Source organism: Metopolophium dirhodum, chromosome 3 (assembly GCF_019925205.1).
Source record: "Metopolophium dirhodum isolate CAU chromosome 3, ASM1992520v1, whole genome shotgun sequence".
NCBI lineage: Eukaryota > Metazoa > Arthropoda > Insecta > Hemiptera > Aphididae > Metopolophium > Metopolophium dirhodum.
In genome coordinates, this window is record NC_083562.1 from 5,740,912 (window position 1) to 5,768,282 (window position 27,371).

The 27,371-nt window shown below is 29.7% G+C and overlaps 2 protein-coding genes across 2 annotated transcripts in view; both read right to left on the reverse strand.

The window, feature by feature from the left end:
• Positions 1-6,314: 6,314 nt before the first annotated feature.
• On the reverse strand, positions 6,315-10,245 carry LOC132940861 (protein RRP5 homolog). Its single transcript, XM_061008656.1, has 7 exons — positions 9,902-10,245; positions 9,581-9,790; positions 9,179-9,307; positions 8,805-8,906; positions 7,943-8,096; positions 6,645-6,810; positions 6,315-6,550 (listed from the first exon to the last, which is right to left on the reverse strand). Exons 1-7 carry the CDS (start codon positions 10,001-10,003, stop codon positions 6,403-6,405), a joined length of 1,011 nt encoding a protein of 336 aa, XP_060864639.1. The 5' UTR covers positions 10,004-10,245; the 3' UTR covers positions 6,315-6,402.
• Positions 10,246-24,421: 14,176 nt separating this feature from the next.
• Positions 24,422-27,371, reverse strand: part of LOC132940211 (tachykinin-like peptides receptor 99D) — a 266,534-nt gene continuing 263,584 nt past the window's right edge. Inside the window, exon 8 of the mRNA XM_061007685.1 lies at positions 24,422-24,835. Coding sequence (XP_060863668.1) covers positions 24,564-24,835 — 272 coding nt within the window. The 3' untranslated portion in view covers positions 24,422-24,563. The remainder of the gene's footprint in view (positions 24,836-27,371) is intronic.

Here is a 27,371-nt window from a genome sequence, read left to right on the forward strand (position 1 = left end):
GCTATTTATTTTCTGGATGTTAAACAATTATTTTTATTTTAGACCACTTTTAGTCACGTCTTCGCGGTAATGTACTAATGTAGCCATATAAGTTTAGCGTCGCCACCGCGGATTCTTCATAATGTTTAAAAAAAATTATTTTGTATGTAGTGGTAAATGTATACGTGTGTAAATTGTGTATTTACATTTTGTAGGTATAACCATTGATTATAAATAAATTACTAGTATACTAGTATTTATAATCAATGGTATAACTATGGATGGAACAAAAGATATGAATTGTGCCAGTATTTTGATAATTATTCATACACTTAAAAAATTTCTTTGTAAACAACGTTATCAACTTTTTCTGGATCGGGGGCAAAAATATACAAATTAAATTTGGATGTCACACGTGACAGGGCGACGTATAGTTGACCGTGAGAAAAGTATTGAACGCTTAGGTCGATTCCAGCAACGTCAAGTGTTTGTCCCTGTGCTTTATTTATAGTCATTGCAAATGCTAATTTAACGGGAAATCCAATACGTTTAAACTTAAAAGGTAAATCTGAGGGTATAATTGGTATTCTTGGTATTAAAACAGTTTTTCCATTACCACAGCCCTGTTAATATTATGCACTCGAGTAATGAACTTCTCAATTTTTTGATTTGTAGTCTTGTACCGTTACAAAGTGTGGGTGGGCTCGAATTTCTCATTAAAATAATAGGTGTCCCTATTTTTAAAATCAGTGTACCTACGCGGTGGGACTCCGGAAGGCGTTGAAGAGTTAAGAAATTCAGTTGGGAAATGGACTGCATCCTATTTTTCTAACTGTATCAACTGAATATAGCATGATAAAATAACTAGTGAAATAACTAACCCATCTTATCATGGAATATAGTACATTTGTGATTGAGCGTCAAACATAGATAGAATCAAATCATTTAATTTGTCGACTTGCTCATTCGTTGGTGACAAAATAGCCATTTCTTGAAACCACCATTTCATAGTATGTGATCGTGTGTCATGGTAGTGAGTGGGGGCGCCAGACGACGCGAACGCACAATACCTGCCTTGGTTATTATTTAGCAGTATACATTTCAACATTTGTATTATTAAGATATTAATACGAATATTGGATGTTGTTGGTGTAAGTGTGATAAACTTCTCGGAACACCGCCGATATCGAACACAATACAATTTGACGAACAAAAAGGTCAGGTTGCAGGTAGCAGGAAACCCGTGGCCCGCACAATGTGTACAATAATATATTAATATGTATATATAGGTATTGGGTATACAATTTACACGTTTATTTTAATTAATAATAACTAATTATTTATTAACTTAATCGGACTAATTTTTTGCCTCAAACCTTGTCTGTGATGTCCTCTTCTTTAATTTAAAAAAAATTGCACGACGATTGAACAAGTAGTTTAGGAGTTTATCCCGAACAAAAAAAAGCGACTTCATTTTATATAGTAGTATAGATTATATCTGTGTTGGAATATAACTAAAATCATTAATATTATATTATGATACAATATTATAAGTTTTTTCAATTTTATACCTGATGAATTTTTTTTTCGAAACCTGTCGTAGATATTAAATGCATTTTTTTATAATAATAGTCGAGTCAAGTTAGTCTAACTTATTTTTTTTTATATTATCATTGTCAATAATATTTCATAATTTTTAATAACCTATTTTATATTAAATTTAATGATATTTTGTATAATATTATGAATTTATAAAGAATAAATTAATAAATAATTTCCAATATGATGATGAGTCTCATTTTAAAAGGAATTCTATTCCTATAAATGTAGTAAATTAATAAATAAGCAAAATAAATTATAGAAAAATCTTTATACATTTTTAACAATAATATAGAAAATAAAGATAATTTCAAAATGCTAATATTAATACAAATCATTTCAGGGGAGGATGTTAAACATTAACATAATTATAATTAGCTAACATATTTTTCAAGATGATAGATATAAAGATAATAGACTTAGATGAAAAAAAAATTTAGTCAAAATAAAGTACTTACATTTCAATTAGTTTACCTACTTAATAAATAATAATAACGAAAATAATAATAATTGAAAAATGCTAATAATATGCATGTGTTAATGACTGTGATAAAAAAAAATTCAGTCGCAAGATGCCCTATGTCATCAGTCTTCTAAATTTCTGCAATTTTTGTAGTTGTGCTTTTGCTTTACGTTTTTATTTTAATAAGTTTGAATGTTAGTTCAAGTATCTCATTCTAATAAAAATTCTCTGTTTTATGTAGGTTTGAATTACAGGTTTGTACTTTTCCTCAATTTCCATATGACGGATAATTGTATTGGTTAGATGTCTTACAACTCCAAGCTGTTTAGGAATTTGATTTTTTGTTATTTTTTTAAACAGCCTTTCAATTTTAATTACTTTATTTTTGAAATCTTGATTGGATACAATTAAACCACCATAGGATAGATGATGTATCCCATGTTGGTATTTGATAATCATGTTCTTGTGTGAGTTCTAAATTCATTGTGTTGTAGTGGAACCAAGTTCTGGAAACTGTAATTTATATTTTTTGGCAACCCAACCTAGTCTAGTATAGGGAAATTTAAAAAGTAGTATATTAATTTCTTATTTCAGATACATATAAAGTAACTTATTACATTTAGTTACTTTTTAGTCGTATAAATATGTACATTTGTAATGAAGGTACCTAATTTCTCCTTTTATTATATTTAAATTGTATATAATATCGGATATCCAAAAAAATATATTATAATGTACATATTAATATACTTCTATTGACCTAGTAGTAGTAGTAGGTATATAGTAAAACCTCCTTAGTCCTTTAATAGTCCTAAATAGCTTATATCCCGTATATTTTAGTCTCCTTAAAAAGGAAACTCCTTTACAATGGAAATATCAGTTGGTACTGAGCGATTCCGTTATAAGGTTTTACTGTATATATGTTACATTACTCTATATGTAAATTTTAAACCTAATGGGTAATGGGTAAAAATAAAAAAAAATTAACCAATCATCATAGCCAGTGGTGTATAATGATAATAATCGATAATGTATAACGTGGTTAATATTATAAAATTACAACAAAATAACTAAAATGATTATTCTTGGTTTTAAAATGTAGTTTTCTCCAAACAATTGTAAATTATACTTTTTTTCCGTTCAAAAGTATATTTTTACATTGAAACTGGGAAAATGATTGGGAACACAAGTAACACGTTTAGGTACACATTTTTTCAGACACCAAAAATCAAAATTAATGCAATATTTGAGTACTTCATATGTTTAAAATAATACCACATTTGAGCACCTTCAATACGTTTAGGAGGTACACCGTCACATTATTTTCTATTTTATTTTTTAGAGTCTATTAGCGTTACAGGAGCTACCACGGGAGACACTATAGGGTCTTGGTTTTACAGAGGTAGTGACATTTTTATTATTTTCATTTAAAGCTGTAACTTTGTTTAGAATTAATTGATCTGTATTATTAGTAATTGAATACTAAGGATCAGATGAAATGAAAACATTATTTTGGAATGTTTGTGGTAAATCTTCAAATGAACATCCTGGTACATAAATTAATAATGCACATATATGTTTACACGGCCAATGATACTTGTTGAAATCCAAACATGTGCAACTTGGTAATTTAAAATTTACCATATATAAGGAAGAGTCACTTTCACTCTTTATTTCAAACAATAATTGATCTAACTCTATTTTTTTTTCATTATAGATGTTCTGAGCTGTAGCTTATCGATAATATACATGTTTAACAAATGTTTCTGGCCGTCCATGTAAAAATAAAGGTATTTCTTTTGTTTATAATTTGATGAAAGTTTGTAGTTTTTTGTCTGATATTTACTTAAAGTCTGTGGTAAAAACTGTTCTATTACATTATCTAGTATATTATTTAAAGACTTGTCACTCAGCAGTTTCAAATAAAAACTCTTTAAAAGTTTATTTTGAGACTCTACCCCATTATTTGTGGCAACTTTATGTCATATTCTAATTAATAAAATGTATTCGTCCATTTTTCTTTAACAGAAAGCCAGGTTCTGATGAAGTATTCCTGTGCTTAGCTCCCCCAAATATTTATCCAGCTTCCACGTAATAGGTACAAATATAAATTAAAAAGTAAGCTATGACTTACAAATTTTTTATTCGTTTTAGAAATTAAAACATTTTTTTTTCAAATAAAAAAATCCTCCAATTCGTCTATATTCTCAAATTCAAATATTATTATTTCAGTTATTATCAATGTTGCACAATCCATAAACAAAATATACATCAGTTAAACGCATTGCGTTTATCACATTAGAAATCAGAGATGCTTGTTACCAAAAATTGCCTGATTAAAGTTAAAGAGAATTTTGACATCGATGATATAAAACAAGTAGTCACTGAAGATGTGTAGGTAGTAGGTACGCAAATCTATATAGAGTGTACCAAATTTGTTAATAATTGTTTTTGTCTCCAAACTATTTGTTACATTTCTTTCAGTATTTATTATTGATAAATTTGAAAATCGATCTTATTTCATCATGGTTCTCTGCTAAGATTTTAATCTCCACATTGATGAAAACTAACGTTTGTGGGTTGCCGCATTAACAGGTATTGTGTACTTTTTTTTTTTTTTTTATTTATTATATATTTCATGTTGTTCATTTGTATAAATGCATATTAAAAAAGGTGGATAAGTGGATGTCGCTCTGCTGTACAGTAGGTTACAAGTGGGTCACTGTAATGGATGGTGTTAAATTTGAATTCAATGATATAATATCATTGTATAAGAAAAACGATTCCGAGCGGAAACGGTCAGTCAGCCTATGATATTACCAAGTATATTTGATGATATTATTGTGAATAAAGAAATTTATATATAACCTATTTACGTGAAGCCTTGTTTTAAATTTTCAATCCTTAGCCATAAAAGTTAAACATTTTATACATTTTTAACTACAAAATAATTAATAAATTATAAATTTAATAAATATTGTCAACATTTGAACTTTAAATGCTTATAAAATAAAATTGTGCCTATGTATTTTTAATATTTTTCAACTGCTATTAGAACGATATATCAGCAGCCTTATGTCCGTAAACAGCTCAAAAAGAGTCAAAATATTTTCAACATTTTACGGTGTATAGAAAATGCTAATATAAACATTCAGTGAAATTTTCAAGTATCTACAGTCATTCGTTTTTTAATTACAATAAAATAAGAAAATTGTTACATGAGAAATCGAGTAAATATTAAATGTTGTAAAAATATAAATTTCAGACGCTCATAAAAATTTAATTTAAGTTTCTTCTAGACATTTTTTTTTTGATAAAGGTAGACAAACTTATGAGTAATCTTATATTATATTTTCAAATCTTAGATTTAAAAAGAAAAATTTTTATGAATTCTCATCAAAATAATTTGCTATTTTTCGTGATTTTTCCGTATTTTGTCAAAATTTGAACTTTAAATGCTTATAATTAAAAACTGTGACTAAGGATTTTGAATTTTTTTCATCTGCCTTTGAAACAATAACCTAGGAGGCTTCTATTAAATTTTCAAGCTTTTTTAATCAACAGATAAAATTTTATTGATATTTATAGAAAAAAAAACTAAAAAAATTGAAAACTGACAATGGCCGTATACAGCTCAAAAAGAGTCAAAATATTTTGTAAATTTTATGGTGTATAGAAAATGCTAATATAAACATTCAGTCAAAATTTCATGTCCCTACGGTCATTTGTTTTAGAGTTACACCAAAAACCAAAATCGATTTTCTCGAATACAGGTTTTGCGTAAAAATTCCCGTTTTTCCTTAATTTTTCTTTTGTTTTTCACGTCGCTTGTGAAAACTACTGGGAAATTTTTACTTTTGACCCCCCAAAGTACCAACTAGATTCACTTTCCTATCAGAAAAGTTACTATTGAAGAAAATCCAAGCACTTTTACTGTCCTAAAAGGTGATGAGACACAAAAATAAAAAAAAAATTAAAAATTAAAAAAAAAACACACATCATTGTAGAATCAACATCGCTTCGCTCAGAATCTAAAAAAATTATTTAAAATTAATACTGTGGGAAATTCAGTAAATGTTTTTGTAAAGTTTAACAAAACTCATAGTTTTAACCCAAGTATTGAAGAGTCTGTGAGATAAGATAATTAATTTTTTTAAATAGATACAATGGTTATCAATGATAATGAGAAACCTACATACACATAGTAAGAAAAACAATAGATTCATAAGATTATTATAGGTTCTAGATATTTATAACAAAACAATTACAATAATTAATTCTTAAAATATTGTTTTTATTATTAACTGTTCAAGATTATTGTTATTATTAACTGTTTAAGATTATTTATTGTTTTTTTAAATTTAATCAAAATAACTGTTCATGCATTCCTTAACCTTATCTATAGATTCAGAAGTCCCATACTTTTCTTCTAACATTAACCACTTATTAAACAAACTTTTCATCTTTTTTGGTGATAATTTTTGTATTGCTGCTTTTTCTAATGCACATCTAAAATCATAAAAATTAATTTTATATTATTATTAAACAAGCTATGATGGACATTTGAGGAATAATATCTTGGTTAGAAGTAAAGTGTTCTTACCTTGCCAAATCTATTCTGTTAGACTTTATCAACATATCTATATATACACTCCATATATCAATACGTGAAGGATAGCAAGTTAAGACATGTTCAAAAAGTGTTTGTGCTTCTTCTGGCGATCCATTACTATTTTCCACCAAAGCAAATTGACTTATCATAGAGACATCTTTTAAATAGACAAAATTATAATAAAATAAAATTAATATATTATTATAGTATTGCACAAAAATATCAATATTGTAGATAATAATTTTTAATATTTGCATTTAATTTATGAATAGGATTTGGATTTGAAGGCAAGTGTCTTTTTTTTTTTTTTGAGAACAATAGAAAAATAAATCGTCTTAAATTTAATTTGTATGTTCCTATCGAAATACTCAGAGAAGTATTTTGCATTGGAATATGAAATTTAAACTGTATATTGTCATTCAAAAAGTAAAAAATATGTTTTACAACGACTTAAACCGTGTAAACTTTTTAATATTATCTCATTTTTATTTGAGAACAAAACTTCCTTACGGCGTGGTGAGGCCTCTGAGTTTCTTAAGTGGTGGTGGATGGTTAAAATTACCAATAAGTGATAGTTTAGTATTAACTATAGTATTTTAGTAATAATTACAACAGGTAGTAGTAGATATAATTAAGAGGACGTACTACACACAAGTGTTGTCTCCGTTTTACAAATGCGTAACATAGCAAAGTTTATGCTTATCAGAACACGTGTAGCTTCATTAGTTTCAACATTAGAGTGAATTGACCTCTTATAAAAACTAAAGGTTAGATTATTATCTAGACAACCTCATGGGCTTTTTATTATATTTTAATTTTAATGCGAGTTATGAGTATTTAAAGATGTACAAACAATTTACAACTTTAAAATACTTAACTCGCTTTAAAATTAAAATATAATAAAAAGCCCATGAGGTTACCTAGATAATAATCTTACCTTTAGATTTTACAATAGTTAAATCACTCTTAAATTCTAATTTTAAAATTTTTTTATAATGAACTACACGTGTTCTGCTGAGTGTAAAATTTGCTATGTTACGCACTTGTAAGACGGAGACATCACATGCGGGCATCACGTCCTCATAATATGATAATGAATGTCTTTATTGGGCAATTGGTGCTGCGGAAAGGTGAAATATTAGACTAGCCTTTGACAAAACTTCAAGTTCACCACTGTTCCTTATTCAGTATTCACTAAATCACAAGTGTTTCTTTTGATTTTATATATTATAAAATTTTATGATTTAAGAATTTTACTATATTGCTATTTAATATATAAATTAACATACGTGATTCGGTTGGAAGAGTTGATAATGCTTTTTGTAAAATAAATCTCGCTTTGCCAGATTTATTTTTTTTGAAGTACACAGTAGCGCAATGTATATAAGCCTCAATAGAATCACTAAACTTTCTATTTATTTTTGCAATTAATTTATCTAGTCCCTAAATGAAACAAAATCATTCAAAATTAAGTTTACTATAGAACTAGGTGTTTGTTTGTTATTGCCTTGCCCCTGAACTGTATACAATTTATCACCCCACCACAAGACTTTACCTAATTTAAAATTTCGATATTTCTCTGTATTTCTATGATATCTTACTTTTAAGTTAGTATGTGAGTTATATATGGAAAAGGGTAAATACTACTTGTATTATTTGAAATTCTATTTTATTATATTTTAATGACTTTAGTATGTAGCGGACTTGTGGTTATATTGTAGGTATGTATAACTATATAAGTCGGTACACACCTTATAAACGTTATTAGCTTATTATAGAATATTGTAAAAAGTTAATTTCAAAAAGTTATTTAAGTTATTTCCTGCAATATTCAATACTGGCATTAAATTTGTATAACAAAAATATATTGTTAAAACAAAACAAAATTTCAGACATTCAAGAATCTTTATAAAACTGTTTAATTTGTTTACATGTAATTATGAGACATTAAAAAATTATAAACTATGCAACTATTAATTGTAAACAATTTATTATTATTATTATTTACTTTTAGTTCTGTAGTGGTATATAAAACATATCATACTACAATAGACTGACAGTGTGTTTGAGTATTTTTTTTTACACGGCACAGTGGCTAGGCATTAACAAAAAGTACCAAAAGAATTGTTATTAATTATTATCAAACTGTACTTTTAATCTTTTAGAATCTGTAAACATTTCCAATATTTTCATATAAATATAATATTCATTATTTGAACGTAATGCTTCATCCATTGTTTGTTTAAATGATTCCTAAAATATAATAAATGTTATTATTTTATTTGTTTTTAACTATTTATATGATAATATACAAAGAAAAAATATAAATGAATTACTATAAAATTTATTTTCAAAGTGCAGAGTGAAGAACATATCAACATTTCAAATATTTAGGAATGAAGATATGTGTACCCAATTTTCTCTCCAATACGTAAGTTATAATTATTATAACACTGAATATTTAATAACCAATTCAGTTAAAAGTAATTCAATTTTAAAATAAACCAAATTTTTAATCTTTTTACCTTGGTGCCATATAATTCTTCCAAAATTAAAAGTGAAGTCCAAATACTTATTTTTTCTTGCTCTTCTCTAGCATCAATTATAGTCAATGCTCTTTTTGCTGTTGCCCTTGCTTTTTCCACATCTTTAGCCTATACATTAAAATAATAATATGTTTAATCACAATGCACATTTTCACAATTATTTTAATGAAACAGGGATTAATGCAAGAAAAATTATAATGAGGTTTTATAATAATTTTACAAGTGTAAATCATGAGTTATAGACTTCAATGCTGTATTCAATAAGTGATGTTTAATGTTTAGACATTGTAAAATAACATTTACTATGGTTAAAAGTCAAAATCGTAGCTCCATGGAATAAATTAAAAGTTTTAGTTATTTTAAAATGTAATTAATTATTACTTGTATATAGCAAGCCATGTATCTAATCCAAGTTATCGCGCTGTTGGGATTAGACAACAATAATCGTTCAAAGTGATCAGGATTTTGTGGATCTATTTCAATTTGAATTAAATCTTCTCTAAGTTTTCTAATTTTTAGTTCTTGTTGTTTTTGTTCTTCACGCTGTTGAGTCTTACGCATTTTTTTCTCACTCGGTTCATTGTTCTCGTCCTAAAATTGAATGTATTAGTATACATATATTAGAACATATAAGTAAGTTTACTAATGATTATTTTTAATTTCTATTGATGAATTAATGAATTCTAATTTGTTGTGTCTTACTTCGTCAGAATCATCCGAATCACTGTCAATTCTATCGAAATAATTCGGAGCGACAACCCATTGAAATCTCGCGTCCGAGGAAATCCTTGCTTGAGGGAGCATGATGAATCACAAACAACGTGACACGAGAAGGCGAAGCGAAACGACAAGAAATTGGAAAATGACCAAACAAAAATATATAATAAATATTAATGATAATGGTTATTGACGGTAACCATAATTTAACCACGATTATAACGAACAGGTTAACACGGTTATTATTCAAACGATTTAAGATATCCTAAATCGTGGTTATGCATCGCGGGCAGCTGCAGCTGGATCGGCGGTCAGAACTCGTTACGCCGCCGTAGTTCCATTATTGGCCGAGCGCTGCTAGTCAGACGTGTTCTTAGATCTATATACAATGGATGGAGCTATGTGCGTGTTTCTCGTATACCGCGAGGTGTGTACAACATAATCCCTCGCCACCCATTTAATTTCATGGTACAACGAGTTATTGCGCATGCGTTGCGCCTGTGCCGCTTTACATTCCATCGCCGCCATCCATTTCATTTCAAGGTACAACGAGTTATTGCGCGTGCGTTGCGCCAACAATCGCTATAAAATAATTAATAAGTAGGGGGTTATGTTGGACGCAGCAAGTGATTAAAGTAGCTCCATCCGTTGTATATGGTCTAAGGACGTGTCAGATTTTCGTTATATTTTCATAATATTATTATGTGTATCACGGTTTGGGTACAATTTCACTTGTAACCAGTGTCGGCCTGACCATGGCCGCTGGGCCGCGAATGCGGCCGGGGCACCTCCTTTTTTTTTTGTTAGAGTCGTCAATTTTGTCCAGCATTTCCCTATGGCCTATAATATGATGAATAATAGAGTGCAATGAAATTGTCTAGTAATAAGTTTAGAGGAGGTTTTTTTTGGATTAATTGCACTACTGCAAGTTAAGTTAGGTTTTATCTTTATTTTTAAAAACAATGGACTTGGACGAGACCACGAGGACCCCGCTTGCCCGACCCTGCAGGGGGGCCCCAGTGCTCCGCTGTTGGATTCAGCAATCATGCAAATATTGCATAGAAAAAAATGTATTATGTATTTATGTATTAATTTACAATACTATACGTCTATAATATCTGTATAAATGTATAATATTTAAATATATAATAATGATGAAGGTATGACATTTACTTTTGAAAGTGACTTACATAATATTATTCTTATATAGCTTACGGTTATGTCTCCTAAACTGAAATTGTATAATAGAATAATAGAAATATAATTTTAGTTTTCGTAATTTCATTTCTGTGTAATTAATAATTATTATTTATTGTTTTGTAGCTTAAAATATTTCAATAGTTTCATAGTTTATTTTTAAACGAATGATTTCCATCGTGTCGGCTTTGCGTTAATATTGTATTATAATGCTATTATTTATAAATATTATATAATGTTTTTCTCGCATCCCATCGAGTATCGACTATAGTTATTTATAAGAATATTGTCGACAAATATAACTAGGATAATAGTGATAATACGTACACGGCTATGATTATTGATTTGTTATTTTATTAATCAGACTGCTGAACTGCTCACTGCTGTAGTCGTGACGTCGTGTACGCGCGTGCTGTCGATTATTGTTAATTGTTATTTGTTATTCGATATATTTGATGTTATACTGTTGTCTATTGCTTAGATTATCATTTATTTACCGTGAATTTGTGCAATTAATTTATGAACATGAAACGTATATATAAATCTGCAAAATACCTTGCAAACCTTGTTAACCTTGCAAAATTATAACTAATTTAAATATAAAAAAATTTAAAATCAAAGTTAATGTATTCGGTAGGTAATTGCAGTCTTTAGTAGGTATACAGAAAAGAACTGATAGAAATTAACTATCAAAAATTGATAGAGACGATTCATCTAATGAATTAAAAAAATTACTTATTTAAAAACTGTGTTTTATTATTCAAAATATTCTTACTAGTTAGGTACCTATTTCAAAAATAATTATTTGTAATATTGCTTTTATATTTAAGTTAACTCATGAATCATGATTATGATATATATTATATATTATGATCCATATTAATAAAAATGTAAAGTACCTATATTTAAAGAAGTATCTTAATATGTTGTTTCAACAAAATACAGTGTACATTTTTGGGGGCCCCTTAAAAAAACTGATCCATGGGCCTTTGGTATGCCAGGCCGACACTGCTTGTAACCCGCATTTTTTCTTTGAAAGTTAACTTTTAATTGACGTTTTGAAAACTATGGTGCTAAAAAAATTCTCCCGAATCATTAATTTCGAAGTTTTAAATTATAATCACTTGAAGTTCGCTGTTTCCGTATTTATACACACATATTGTGCACAACGCTCTATAGTTACCACGTATTTTACGAATTTACAAGTGTGGCGAGTTAGTGATTTTTGTTTAACTCAGTTAAGTTAAGTTAATATGCACTAATAACAAAAAGTTAATTTAACTATAGGTTAACTCAGTTAAGTCAAAAGTTAATACACATTTTTTGTTAACTTTTTATTAAGTTAAAAAAAAGTTAATTGGTTTACATAATGCTACTATGCTAGTGTACTTAATTTTTTTCCAACCCAAAACTAAATCATATACTTTAGTGTTTATACTTTGTACAATATTTCCATATAAGTTAAATTCGAATGATATACATTTTTAACTTTAAACAATTCACGGTAAATATTTTTTGACATGAAAACGAAATAGTCTGAAATAGTGAAATATAATGAAATTAAAAACAAAATAAATTAACTTAACTTGCTTCTTAAAATGAAAAATTAATTCGTTAATTTCACGTTGATTAAAAAATAAATTTAGTAAGTTAACTGTTAAGTTAATGAAAAGCCAAAAGTAACTAGTTAAGTAACTTTAACTTTTTAACTCGTTAATGCCCCAGTCTTGCGAATTTATATATTTTTTTTTTGGGAACTTAAGTATTTTAATGAGTGTATGCATAAATACGGATAATCGAGAATTTTGACTACATCAGCGATTCTTAACTTAACCTGTGGTCCGCGGTCAGGGCCGGATTTAGGGGAGGGCTGAGTGGGCTGCAGCCCAGGGGCCCCCACAATTTTATGATATTTAAATTAGAATACAGAAAAAATATTTTATTTATATTTACACATATTTAATTAAATAATATTGAACTATTTTTGGAATTTAAACATTTTTATTTTACTAACTAATAATAGGTAGATGTATTTACGTTTATTGACAATGAACGGTCTCTAAAAATCTAGATAAGATAGTTTATGCCGTCCGCGATCGGTGTGCACCGCCGGTTGTAATAATATTAGTAAATGTGATTCTAAATATACACATGTGGGTCTGAACGATAATATTATGTCGAATGTCGTAGAAAACATGATGGTTAACAAGAATATAGGTAATTCATCGTCAGAATTATGAGATTAGTTTTCGGAAATATAAAATACACATTACAGACTATCTGTCTGTAGATAAATAAATTATCGTTATTATAAATTAAGAAAAGTTCCAGGCATTTAATTTTAATTACTTGACATTATTATTTTTATTTATTATTTTTCATTTAATTACCTACACTTAATATTATGATAATATTACTTAATATACTAGTTATACTCGATTCGATTGTTTTTATAATTATAGTTATAATTTAATAATTATATTTAGTAGTTAATTGTTACTTCTACTAAACATAATAATAAATATTATTTAATAAGTAAAAAAATATATTTCTTTGTTTATGTATAAGGGGCCCCCACAACATATTCTGCCCAGGGGCCATCACATACCTAAATCCGCCCCTGTCCGCGGCAGCCTTAACACATAACATACGTCAATAAGTGACATGAATGCATTATTACAATATTGTTGGATTATTAATATTTTTTTTCATATATAATAATATGTAGATTCTACACCAAATAATTGTATTATTAATATTTATTAAGTATAATCAGTTTTTCTTGTTCATACGAAATTTACATGCGTACAGCACTGTAATCCCGGCAGTCTTATATTTACTGCCACTAAGTGCAGTTGATCGATCGTACTCAATTATGGTTTTATATTACCCATTTTTATAAAAAAATTAATCGTAATAAAATAATTACAAATGTGTATGTTTTGTTATGTCTACTTATGTAATTTGTTATATAAAATAATTATTATAATTTTGGTTATGATAACATGAGATGTTCTGTAAAAATAAAAGGTATCCGAAAAAAAATTGTTAAGGGGGTCCGCGATTTCTAGAAATCTTTCATCAGGGGTCCGTGATCTACAAAAGGTTAAGAACCGCTGGACTACATCTTAGAAACACACCAATTTTTTCACATTTTACACATTGGTAAACGCAGGTCACACATGCCTATAATGTGAGTATAAATTATAAACTAGTATAGTTCTCTAGGTCTTGGAGATTGGAGTCGTTGCCTCATTGGGATACACACCTGACAAATTAGGTATTAAAACAGACTAATAGGTGTATTAAAATTGTTGAAAATTATCTTGGTAGTCTCTTACATTTGTGATAGTGATTGCTACCAGTGGTGGATATAGGATTTTTTTCTGAGGGGTTCTAAGGTTAGTCTCTGAATATTCGATAGTTTTTACTATTCAGTCTATGTATAAAACTATCAAATAGTTCTTCGGTTTTACTATTCAGTCGACCCGGAATAAAACTACCAAATAAATATTCGATAAATACTACGAGTCGCGGACATTTTTCCTCTGACTGTTTTCGGTGTAGTAGCTAGGACATTAATTCCTCCCGATGTATTTTTGATGCGGACATTTCCCCCCCCCCCCCTTTTTAGAAAAGGGGTTATATATAGGTTGCACCACGTACTTACATATTTTATAGTCATAAATAAAACCAAATAAATAATAAAATATAATATGTTAATTTTTAGTATTTAGTTTTAAATTATAATTCAATGTTCACAATGTATACCTATTGGCTATTACAGTATTACCTATGATATTGTTATTGTCATAAATTATAAGAACTCATTATAAGTTCATTAATATAGCTAAGCATCTTCGTCTCCTACGTGCTGTACTGCTGTTAACGTATTTGTAACTAAAAAACCTTCAGTGAGTGTTTTATTATGAATCATGTTCAAGTGGAACTATAATAAATAATAATTGATTGACCCGCGTGCTGCTATATTGACTGAGTTGGCAATTTAAGAGCATTGCGATCAACCTGTATATAAATCATGCAGTGATCGAACTTAATACGTATATATTATTATATATAATATGATATAGGTAATTTTAGTAATTATATTGTACGTTTATAGTCATATAGGCAATAATACTCTTATGTTACGTCAACGCCTAGTAAGTCATATTTGATCGTTCAGTTTTTAAGCTAGGAAATTATATGGTGTAACCATAATGTTTGATGAAGGGCGGTTTCTATATAATACTACTGTGCAGAATCTCATAAAAAATAAAAATAATAACAATAAATTAGTTTTTTTTATATAACATCACAATGACTCAAACATAAGCTACAGGTGTGGTCGTCTTGGGTGAAGGCGAAGAAGGAGTGATGGAAGAAAAGAACCCCCCGCCGGATCAGCAACAGGAACCAGCGCAGCCAACCGTCGTCGGTTAATATTGTGTCCAATATTTACGCACTCATGAGTTTCTACTGGAAGTTCGCCCATCTCCAATAGAATATTTTTCGAAAAAAATATTTAAACGCGTATTATGATTTATGATTACTTTTTCATCTCATATACCCAAAAGTAGTTGACACATTTTGGAATCAATTTATTTGAATTATCCTAATACAAAATAAAAGTATTCTTTACAAGATTTCCATACCAAAAGTTTTGTAATGTTCTACACAATAAAGTACCTAAATTGCCTATACATTTCGCCGTGATAAAATATGATCCAAAAAATTATTTATAATTTAGCAAAATACAAAACCCTGCATGTACCAATTTTACTTGTTTAATTTATATTATTTATTTCGATTATTTTAATGCAGAATAGTAGAGCATTATTAATAAAAATTTAAAAGTAATGAAAAATTATCACGTTAAATAAAATAATAAAATCGATATTTTAAAAAAAAATAAATGGATTGTGAAATTTTTATATATTTAAAATATAAAGCTGATATATTTAAGATAGAAATTGATGGTTACCCTTTGTAAGATAATATGACATTTTCAAATTAAATACATGCATTTTTTCAACAAACCTCATTATAAAAAGTAAACATGGAAGAAGGTACAACAACATTTTGAAAAAAAAACCATACTGTTTTTACTTCATACAAAGAAGTCTAGAATTCAATCATTTAGTTTAAAAAAGTTAATTAACGAGAAGAAAATTCAGTGTATATAACAAAATATTGATAGTTTTTTTTTAAATAAGCAAAATTGCTAATATATAATCGAATTTGCGTTTAGCAAAACAAACCTTGTGTTGTTTGCTTTAGTAATAGAGTGAATACTGAATTGACTTATTATCTAGCTTAAAGTTAACATTATCTGTGTTTTTTCTTTGAACTTTTTTTACGGTATTATTATTTTAAAATAAAATATATGTATTTTAGATTCTGAGTGCAGCGATGAATGTATTGATTTTACAATGAAATGTGTTTTTTTATTTTTATTTTTGTGTCTGTCATCACGGTTCGGGGCAGTAAAACAGGTTTGATTTTCTTCAACAGTATCTTGTTTGATAGGAAAGTGAATCTAGTTGGTGCATTCGGGAGGTAAAAATTTAAAATTCCCAATAGTTTTCAAAAGCGCAGGGAATAACAACATAAAAATTAAGGAAAAATTGCAATTTTGACAAAATTGATTATGGTTTTTGTCGTAACTCTAAAACTAATGACTGTAGAATGTAGATACATGAAATTTTCACTGAACATTTATATTAGCATTTAAAAATAATGAGTTCTCATTTAAAACTTAACTAAAACATAATTCATTAAAATTCAAATATCATAAAAAAAGCCAACGTTAGAATACGGATAATGTTCTTAGTTTACTTGTATAAGGTTATAAGTTATAACTTATCAGTAGGTATATAAGTAATTCTGGTGTGAGCTAATTTGTCATTTTTATAAATTATATTAATTATCCTTTCCTAATCTTATTTTTTCTTCCTTGGATGTAATATTATGTTGTTTTGGGGTCTTTTAATATAGTTTAAAATGTAAACATTTTATAAAATATCTCGCAGCGCACTGATACCTTATCATGTTCAATTGGATATTTTCATATTTTGAGTTTTTTAACTAATACGTTAACTATTGTACTTTTTACGGAAATTTGTGTTTGAAATATCCATTGACCAATATGAATATTAACACTTTACCAATTTAATGTTAATACTTCCTGGTGACCCGAATACTATTTACTAACGTTGTACATATACTATTTAATAACATTGTTTAACATTTTTATAATAAATAGCAGGTACTTATAAAGTTATATTATCATGTAGGTATTTGTATAGAATGAGTACTTCTATTTAAACTTGCATATTATATCTGGTATACAACATTTTTGTATTAAAAATCATATAAGTTTAGAATTAAAATGATTATATTCTTTTTTGGTCTACAAGCATAGGTACTTAAAATAAAAATAAAAATAATTCAAAAATAGTAAATAATAGTAGGTACCTATATAATATATAAGACGGGATAAATTGTTTTAAAAGTACTTAAAATATATACTTAACACTTCTGGATTTGGTTTTGAGAAAAAATAATTTAATAAATTATATATTAGGCATAATATTATACTATATTTTATGAACGAAACAATTTTAATTTCCTTCTTTCGTTTTCAAATCAATATTACAATACTTGAAATGCAAAATAATCGAGAAAAGTTCGTTAGTATAAACCTTTATTATAGCCTATTATAGGCGGAGTGTTGTTATTCACTTACAAATATCACATACAGTTGTACACATACTGGAATTCATCCGTTTTCACGAGATAATTTTTGGCCTCTCGTGGCCTATTATGTTTATTTATAAATTCAAATTTTAATCCAAGCACCGACTGCAATACTCTTGTTTTGCATATTTATAGCGCTCCAAGCCGTATTTCCACCATTGTCGTTGTTTTTTCAAATGTATTATCGTTATTATTGTTATTATTTTTTTTTTAGTTTTGCTTATATTATTTTTACATTCATAGTTGTGCTTTTCCGTATCAGCTCTCACCTTTTCCACATAGGTTCTGGTGGTGATGGTGATGGTGGTAGAGCGCATTATAATATATCCACCGAGGGATGATGATCCTATCCGCCTTATGGGAAAAATATAATAAATAAACAGACAATTATATTTTACAGTTAAAAGCATTTATTTAAAAAAAACACACATAAACACACGCACGCACAATAAAATATTTCATAGCCTTAAATTAAATAGGTACAGTTAAAATTAATCACATATGGTAACTCAAAATTATTGGAGTATACGAACGAATAATGTAGCTTATATAAAATAAATGTCGACTGAACCTGCAGCAAGTGTTGTTGATAGATTTATATATTCGAGTATGCACGCGCTGCCTGATGAACTATTAACTATAATATCATTATCTATGTAATATCTATAATAGTATTAATAATATATGTTCAAAATAATTATTGGAAACATCAATGATCCATTGTTACCAAAAATTTTGTGTTTTTTTTTTTTTGGGCGGGGAGAAGTTAATTTACATTGGAATGAGTTATATAAGTCCCCGTGTAATTACGAACATTCAACGCAATAGTAACTATACTTTAAATGGCGTTTGAACTAAGTTATTAAACGGAAAAATAATGTTATCGAGGAATGAGGGATACGTATTATGTTTTAATCAACCGTTTTAAATATATACAATGCATCGTAATAATGATATTTTATTTTGAAGTGTTCAATAATAATTTTTAAAAATAAATAAGACCAACGTCGTCCGTGGATTAGTGTAACCTGTAGGTATACATATGATATAATATAACTTGTATTGCTCAAAACTTCGTGTAATATAATAATAATTATTATATTCTGTTCCGGTGTGCAGCAAAAAAACCATAATCGACAGGAACAACAATAGCAACGACAACAAAAAGAGCAACGACATGAATAGGTAACAACAATATATGTATAAATAATGCGTTATAATAAAAGTTTTATACACAATATTATTATATGCTTATGGATTAAAATATATAGGTACTTAACATTTTAATATATACATGTAGGTACATTATATTATTATGTAGTGTTTAGGAACGTATAGTATTATAACAATAATATGTATTTTGGCACAATCGAGGTCACGCGGTGCCGAAGTCATGAATCGGTAAAATATAACGGTGGAGGGATCGCACTAGGTAAATATAATATAATATTGTAACGGCGAAACGACAAATACAATATTATTAGGAGTACAACGTATACGAATAATTAACTTTGCGTTTGTCTGGTCGGTCCGCTCTGTACACATATTATATTGTACAGTCACGCGATGTAAGGATATAGAGTAAAGTATCGTTTATAGAAATAGTCGGCGACGTATATTACGGCACGTTTTTCGTACGGTGATTTTCTCTCCTAAATAATATTATAAAGTGCGTGCCAAAAAGCTAGGTGTATTTAAAAGTTTTTGGGAAAAGTGGATGCGACCACCGTATGGTATTATTTTAATATTGTTCAATATATATATATATACATATAGGTACGCGTGTTCCGGACACGACGCCCGAAATACTTGCTCTGCAGGTCTGCACTCTGAGTCGGCGGCGGTAAATATAATAACGTCATTACGCACTATACAGTAGTATCTTGTAAATATCTACGCGTACAACGTGCGTGTATGTGTATGCACGTGTGTGCATGTGTGTGCATACTATGGCACACGAGCAATTCAATATTTCAAACGGTCATCGAATACGAGAGAAAAAAAAAAATACAATAAAAATAGGGACCTCACGTATTCTGGCGAACGAGAGACATAATATAACATGTTTCGCAACGCACGCTATTATATTATTATTATTATTATGTACCGATTACCGTCGTTGGATTTCGTCGGGTACGCGAAGAAAAGGACTAATATATTATTTCCACAAACTTAGAGCTGCAGAGAAGTGGTCCCCGAGAAGATATTTCACTATATTATTATTATTTCATCGAAAGTGACCGGGTCTGGGTTGTATATTTTATTGCAATGTGTGCATTTTATAGTCAGGTACACCTACGTCGCTGTTTTGAACTCGTTGATATTTTTTTAGGAATGCTTATTGACGACTTACAAGTATTATTGCACTGTTCCAGCCAATTTACGTGGGCAACACGCGCAATACTGATTAATACTTAATCGAGTAATATTGTATCATATAGCGTGATACGCCAGTATACGTTTGAATGTACTAAATATTTGGGTATGAGGGTATTGGACTGATAATAGTTAAATAATAAAAGCTAAACTTAACTGTTAACATGACTTTTAATAGATAAAAATTATTCGGGAACGACCGTGTATAGAAGGCTGCGACATCAATGGTCAGATAGAATATGAAGCAGAATATCAGAGCTGTCGATGAATCAGCACATTTTGGGAATCCCCAAGACAGGTATTATAGGTACAGAAGTTAAATGGGAGCTCAAGACTTGTGAAACATAAAAAAAAGTCGAGGTGGTAATTTTTCATTCGTTTGTCTAATTGTCTGTATTAGATTAAATTAATGGTGTTTAATAATATTAACTATTTTTATATTTTAACAGATATTGATAAATACCACGCAACAATGGTTTGAAATTTAATCATATTATTGAATTGGTAAGTTGATAGTTTAATGGTAAATAATGTAAGGCTTTAAAAGTTCTTAGTTTCGTTACGAGATTTTCGATGAATTTTAAACAGCAATCTGCTGTAATGGCGCTACATTGTGTATTATATTAGGGACGCAGTGGCGTAGCTAGGGTTTTTCTATGGGGTGGGGGGGGGGGGAGGGCTGATGATGTGCTTACACAGAGTTGGTTTGATTAGGATCTCCCATAAGTTTAGCATACCGATGCCGAGATTTTATTTTAGGTTTCGGTTTCTGTACAGCTATACAAATTTGTATTTGAAGTAGCTTCCAAAGACCATGAAAATATTTTTTTATTTTCTTAAAATTTCGAGGGGAAGAAGAGAGCTACAGCCCCTAGAAACATAAGTACCTATACATTGTGATTAAGTAAAATAGAATAAACTACATAATTTACTCACCTACATTAAGTGCCCCAGTGCAATACCCGTCAGGTCCCTTATTTCTACACGTAGGTTGACTATTACTAATATGGACCCTACAATGATCGTTCTAAGACAGACTTCAAATTAGATTAATTTTTGTGTTAGAATAACAAGAGTACACTAAAGTGTTGTCTGTCCACCATAAAACCAGTATCTCACCTGCGTTAATATTTCGATAATAATAATAAAGGCGATGGAATGAAGTACGATTTTGGTATAACAGTATGGCGCGAGTGAAATAACATAAGTAGTCGATTCAGTTAACAAAAATTCACGAAAATGATATTGTTACATAGTCGAGTTGTATTGATTTTTCCTCATTTAGATTTTGATAGGCAAGTCGATTATTAGAACTCATGCAAAATCGCTCTGTATAAACGATGTGACGATCAGCGACGACTTAATATTATATAATTATATTAGTTCGGGTTTAAATTCTTCGTAAAAACGTCATCGTGCAATAAAGTGTAAAAAAGTAACAAACAAAATCATTTCGTCCAATTTATTGGACACGATTGATAGATATTTAACAGGTTAGGCACAGGGCAATACATTGAACCCAGTGACATTTCGTGTATAAACGGAACGTGATTTCCTGGAGCACTATACCGCGAAACGGCCAAGTTTTATCGAACGAACGAGGAATTAGCCGTGAAACGAGGACTTTGAATGCGTTTACACAGCATCAACGACTCGCACGGAGGGTTTGTGTAATGGATTAAAATCACACGTAATCCTTATATACGGACGCGCACGTAGGTACATATTATTAAATTATAAGCGGTATTCGTAGGAGGAGCGGTGGTGGTGGTGGTGGTGTCGGCGGTGGTGGTGGTGGTGGTGGTTACGGTGGCGGTGGCGGTGGTTAGGGTGTTTTATAAGCTTCTCTTGCAGCTAGTTGCCCGAAAAAAAGAAAATGAAAATAAATGTTTAAATTACCGTTATTCAACGTTGGGCGCTAGAATCGAAGATCTCGTTTAATTACCGTACTCCTAATGTATATACCTAGGGTTTTAAAATTTCATGCAATTTATTTTCTTGAATTTATTTCATTTTGATAAATAATAAAAATAAAATGTTTATTCAAATCTATAATAGTTATAACAAACTATATGATCTAAGTATTAAATAATGAGCCCAGAGCACCTTCACATCACTCAGCCACATACACACACATATTATACAACTTTTGTACACTTTATAGTTACTGAAAATACACTATTATTTTATTCATTGTTGGAATTGACTTCAACTTTATTTCAAACCATTATCTCTTGGACCGCTGATATACAACAATATTTTAAAACTCATGTAAAAAAATGTTTTTATTCTCAAAATAATGCCAGGAATATTTTTCTTCACTATATATAATATAGAATATACAAATATGAAATAATAAATCAACAAAAATAATATGTTTTTCTTTAATTCTAAGTGTGTAATCAATTTATTGTTTCTAATCATCTACAAGCTATAACCGAACACGTTTAAAAAAAGAAAAAATATTTTTCATAATTTCATTGGAATATTTCAAGAACAGTGAAATTTTCAATTTTGAAATATTTCAATTGAAAAATTTCAAGTGAAATATTTCAAATTTAGAACCCTATATATACCTGGATATTGTTATTTAATTTAAATTGTGTTAGGTATGCGATAATGTTGCTTAAGAACATGGATAGTAATGATTTTTACCACGGTAATGAATAAATGGAGTTTTTGTACGCTCAACGCTACGACCTTTCACTTAATGCTATTGATTTGATTTTGGTTTTTTGAATAGGTAGTAATATTGTTGAATCAATAAAAAATTAAAAAATAAGTATGAAAGTAATAATTTGTTATTATAAACATTTGTAACTATTATTTTTTCATTAATTATTCATTATTCATTATTTAACTGGTAGGAAATTGTTTATTCTGTTTTTGTTTTGAACTTTGTACAGTATTAAATAACAATGGTAAACTAAATTTAATTCGATTAATGTTAAAGAGTTATTTGTTTTACTTAAAAAGAAATATATTATCGATATCGATTTGATAAAAAAGATTTAATTTATCATATTTGCAGTAAACTCTATTAAGTATTTCCTGTTTTGAAGGTGTACCTCCCTTTGTCTGTCATAGTATGATTAAGATATTGAAGTAATTTAGTGTTTAAAAAATATTTACTATACTCGAATCACTGTGAATGAAAACTGTTTCTCCAAATTATGGTACGAAAAAGATAAATTATTTATATTGAAGATATTATATTTTTACTTAACATTTGTCCATATGCATAGTCAATTAGTGTGCCACATAATAATAATATAATATAGAGTTATTCAAGTGGGGCAAAATATCATAATACGAGTAAATCTCAATAAAGTTTACTGTAGGAATTGAATATTTGAATCGATTTAAACTATAGCGAATTGGATAATGTAAACATCTTGTTTAATAGTGCGTTAGTTGTGATTAATTTTTGAAACGTTTAAATAATAGTATGTAACGATATTTATTTTATTATTAAAATTGCATGAGCATATCTGCATATGAACTACCGATATTCATGTTTAGAATGAGATCAAAATCTGAATCACCTTTTCAGAATGGTGGTTGAGACAAGCGGATACTAAACATATTATTTTCTTAGGGTTTTATTTTTGGCCATACATGGTGCATGCTCGTGGAAAAGACAGTTTCAAATATTCTAGTGCTATTTGCATACATAATGTACTGAAGTGCGAATAAGATATTGTACGTTTTATAATAATATGATTAAATTGCGTGTGTCTGTTGCCCGAGCGGCCGAGCGTCTTTCTTCATGTTTGGTCTTTTGTATCAGTGACCTCAAAGTACACTCAATGCCTGCTGAAATTTTGTTTAAAATTTGTCCAATATAGACCTCAAATACTATTTAAATACATTGATAAATTAATTTGATTTTTACCGGAGGGATTTTGTTTGGGGATGATTTTATGGACGATCAGATTCGGGTGGTCGTAAGTCACTGTCTCTCTCTCTATCAAATGATTTGGAATTTGGTACACTGATAATCCACAAAAAAGCTCGGGGTGCGCACGAACACACACACACACACGCACACATGTACACACTTAAATTTGAATTATGAAAAATACGATAACTGTATTCGCAAAGTATTATCAAAGTGGTACTGAGAGACCTTGCATCATCACCCCCACGTATCTATAGTGGATCTATCAAGTGGTGACAGCGGACAGAGTGACCAGCCCAGTCATTAAATCCAAATCTGCTGTTTTGCAGCATTCCTCGGAGTAGTAACATCGGTCGCCGACGACCGACGGTGACGGAGATCGTGGTCCCCGTCGTCCTTTTGCGACGGTTGTCGTCAGGATGCGGAATTTGCATTTTTTCCTAGACCGGTCCTCTGGCTGCCTTCTCCGCAGTTGATGTTGCTGTTTTTGCTGTAGGTCGATGTACTCGCCATGGCAATCGATTCTCCCGCCGCCGTTCCCGTGTTGCTGAAACTGGTGCTGCTCATCTCGCCAACGCTGCTGTCGATGCCGTGTTTTTTCGCCTGCCTCCAATGAGCGGTCGGTACCTTCAAGTGACCTCTCCCGTTGTCTACGCACAGGTGGTTCAAGGGTATGCAAACGGTGCCTGAAAAAAATAAAAACACAAACGCGAATAGGTACGTCTACAAATTACAATATAATCTGCATCGATAATAACGAGTGAATAGTTTAAAAAAAAATCACAACGATCAAAAACAGTGGACCTCTGATATCTCTGCACCTGCTGGTTTGGTGTTAGGTGTAATATTTATAATGTTTTGGACATCAGAGTCCCGCCATATTTTATTTGTATAGACGCTGCGGACCATATTATATAGATTGAGTTGGAATATAAACACGTCAGGGTGAGGTTTCATCATTGTAGTTGGCCGGGCTCTCCCATGGTTCTGTTTATTATTTTTTATGTCTGGTTGCTACACTGGAAAAGTAGTGAATGTTTTTTAAATAAATCATTTGTTTTTCTCGCCGTCTTTATCGGTTTTTTCTCACACAAATGCGGATTTTTCGCAATGCTATGCCATGCCACAGAATAGCAATACCAAAGTCATAAACCGTCTGCAAGCACTCGGTATACCTGCAGACGCGATTAAACGTTTCACCCGGTGAATCCGAGGTTTATGACTAAAGCGTTGGTATAAGGCGTTGTGTAATATATACAAACGAGCATGGAAAATTTCCGGTGGGACTGCGAGTCGGGCTTAACAGCCGGAAGTAAATTGTCAAGCCACTTTTTAGCCATGGGTTCTTTAAAGAAAAAAAAAACATGGCCATCTGCAACCGTCGCAATAAAATATAAATATTATTATGTACCTGTTACCTGGGGCAAATATGAAAAATCTAATCTGATTTATGGTTAAAAAATCTCAACCCTCCTCCGTGATCGACGGTTTCACGTTTAGCGCAGTTATATACCCACACGCAGGTTTGGTTAGATTAGGGTATCGATAACTATAGTTATCTAACTATAGGGTATCCACATTTATTTTCAAAAATATAATTATAGTAATATGTGCAATATAATCGGTGTAAATATTTACACATATCTATACAATCATTTATATTTTATACCATTAGTAATAATAGATACCTACACTACGCATAGATTTATATCGGCTCACTCGACGTCAAGACGATAACACGTCGTCTGTAAGACTGTACCTACATTATAATATAATATAGAAGAAACTTCTATCTATTTCTTCCACGTTCCACATTATATAATACTAACATGAACGTATGCCACCACTACCAGTCGATAAGAATGTTACAAGATATAGAATTAGATACCAGAGACAAAAGGCAAAGACGTATTATGTACGGCATTTTTTTTGGTCGAACAACGCTGCAAAAACGTTGAAAACCAATTTCAATTTGGGAAGCGTATATAATTATTGTTACACTATTATTTCGGGAATACGTGGTTTCTGGTTATAATATTACGATAGGTTAAAATAATGTAATTTTTCAAAGAGCCTATTTGAATGAAAAATCTTAAAAAAGGGACTTAGCACTAATCAGATACTGTGTGTACTGTAATTAAAAATTTTGAAAAACGTTAAAAATATATAAGATGTTCTCTATATTATACAGTGCATAATGAATAAATAAAAAAAATAACTAAGTCGTATTCAGCATCGGATATAATATAATATACATGTACTGACGCACTGTTATGGGCTGCGGTAGTCGGCGTAACATATTATTATTTTCTAGTGCAGCCGCGTAAATTCCGCCTAAGACGCAGCGAGAGAGAGAGAGAGAGAGAGAGAGAGAGAGAGAGAGATTATAGCGGGAAAACAAAACAATACTCCGCGAAATAAAAATACGCGGCATCCCTATATAGTGTTTATATATATATTGGACATTGAGTAAGAATGTTTTGAGTCAGTAGGTATCTGGTATATATATATATATATAAGCTTAAGACCACAGCCGTCTTAACACGGTAAGCTTGGATAATGGTCAACATTTATAAGGGTTAAGCTTGCTTTTTACGGATTCAAACTTGGACGGAGCACCGTTGTTTTAGGATATTACACGTTGGCGATCGAATATATTGCATTATAATGATAATAATAATATATTAAATTCTACAACATCGAACAATTTTCAAAAAAAGTACGTTTATATTGCAGTTTTCGAATTGCCGAGTTTTATTTATATTTTTGACTGTCTTAAATTATAGTGAAATACTGCTTTATTATCAGAATATTAGTTTATTTTTTTGGTTGGTAGATCTCAGGTATTAAACTTTTTTTTTAATATTTATAGTTTAAGAGTGCTCAGTATATCGTAGCCAAGTTTTGTTATAGATATATTATAAATTATGAATTATAATAAGTTATAAATTATACGGGTAATCTAATATTATATAAAAAATCTCGTTTCACGGTGTTTGTGGTCACACTCCTGTGTAACAGCTAGACCGATTTTAATGAAATTTTTTTTTTGTCACGCCTGCACCGATAGTTTGGTTTTCGATAGCGGTTGAAGCGTTGGAAAGCGTCCTTTTTCCGTCCAGCGGGTGGTTAAGTGGGAATCCCTAATAGTGCCGGGCGGTTTAAGTGGAAATCCCAAAAAATGCCGGGTGGTAAAGTGGAAATCCCAAAAAATGCCAGGCG

Coding starts and splice junctions, on each gene's coding strand:
- LOC132940861 (XM_061008656.1), bottom strand. CDS start 10,003: ATGCTCCCTCAAGCAAGGATTTCCTCGGACGCGAGATTTCAATGGGTT. Junction 9,791..9,901: donor ATTCGGATGATTCTGACGAA/GTAAGACACAAC, acceptor ATTCAATTTTAG/GACGAGAACAATGAACCGAG. Junction 8,907..9,178: donor AAGAATTATATGGCACCAAG/GTAAAAAGATTA, acceptor ATTATATTTTAG/GAATCATTTAAACAAACAAT.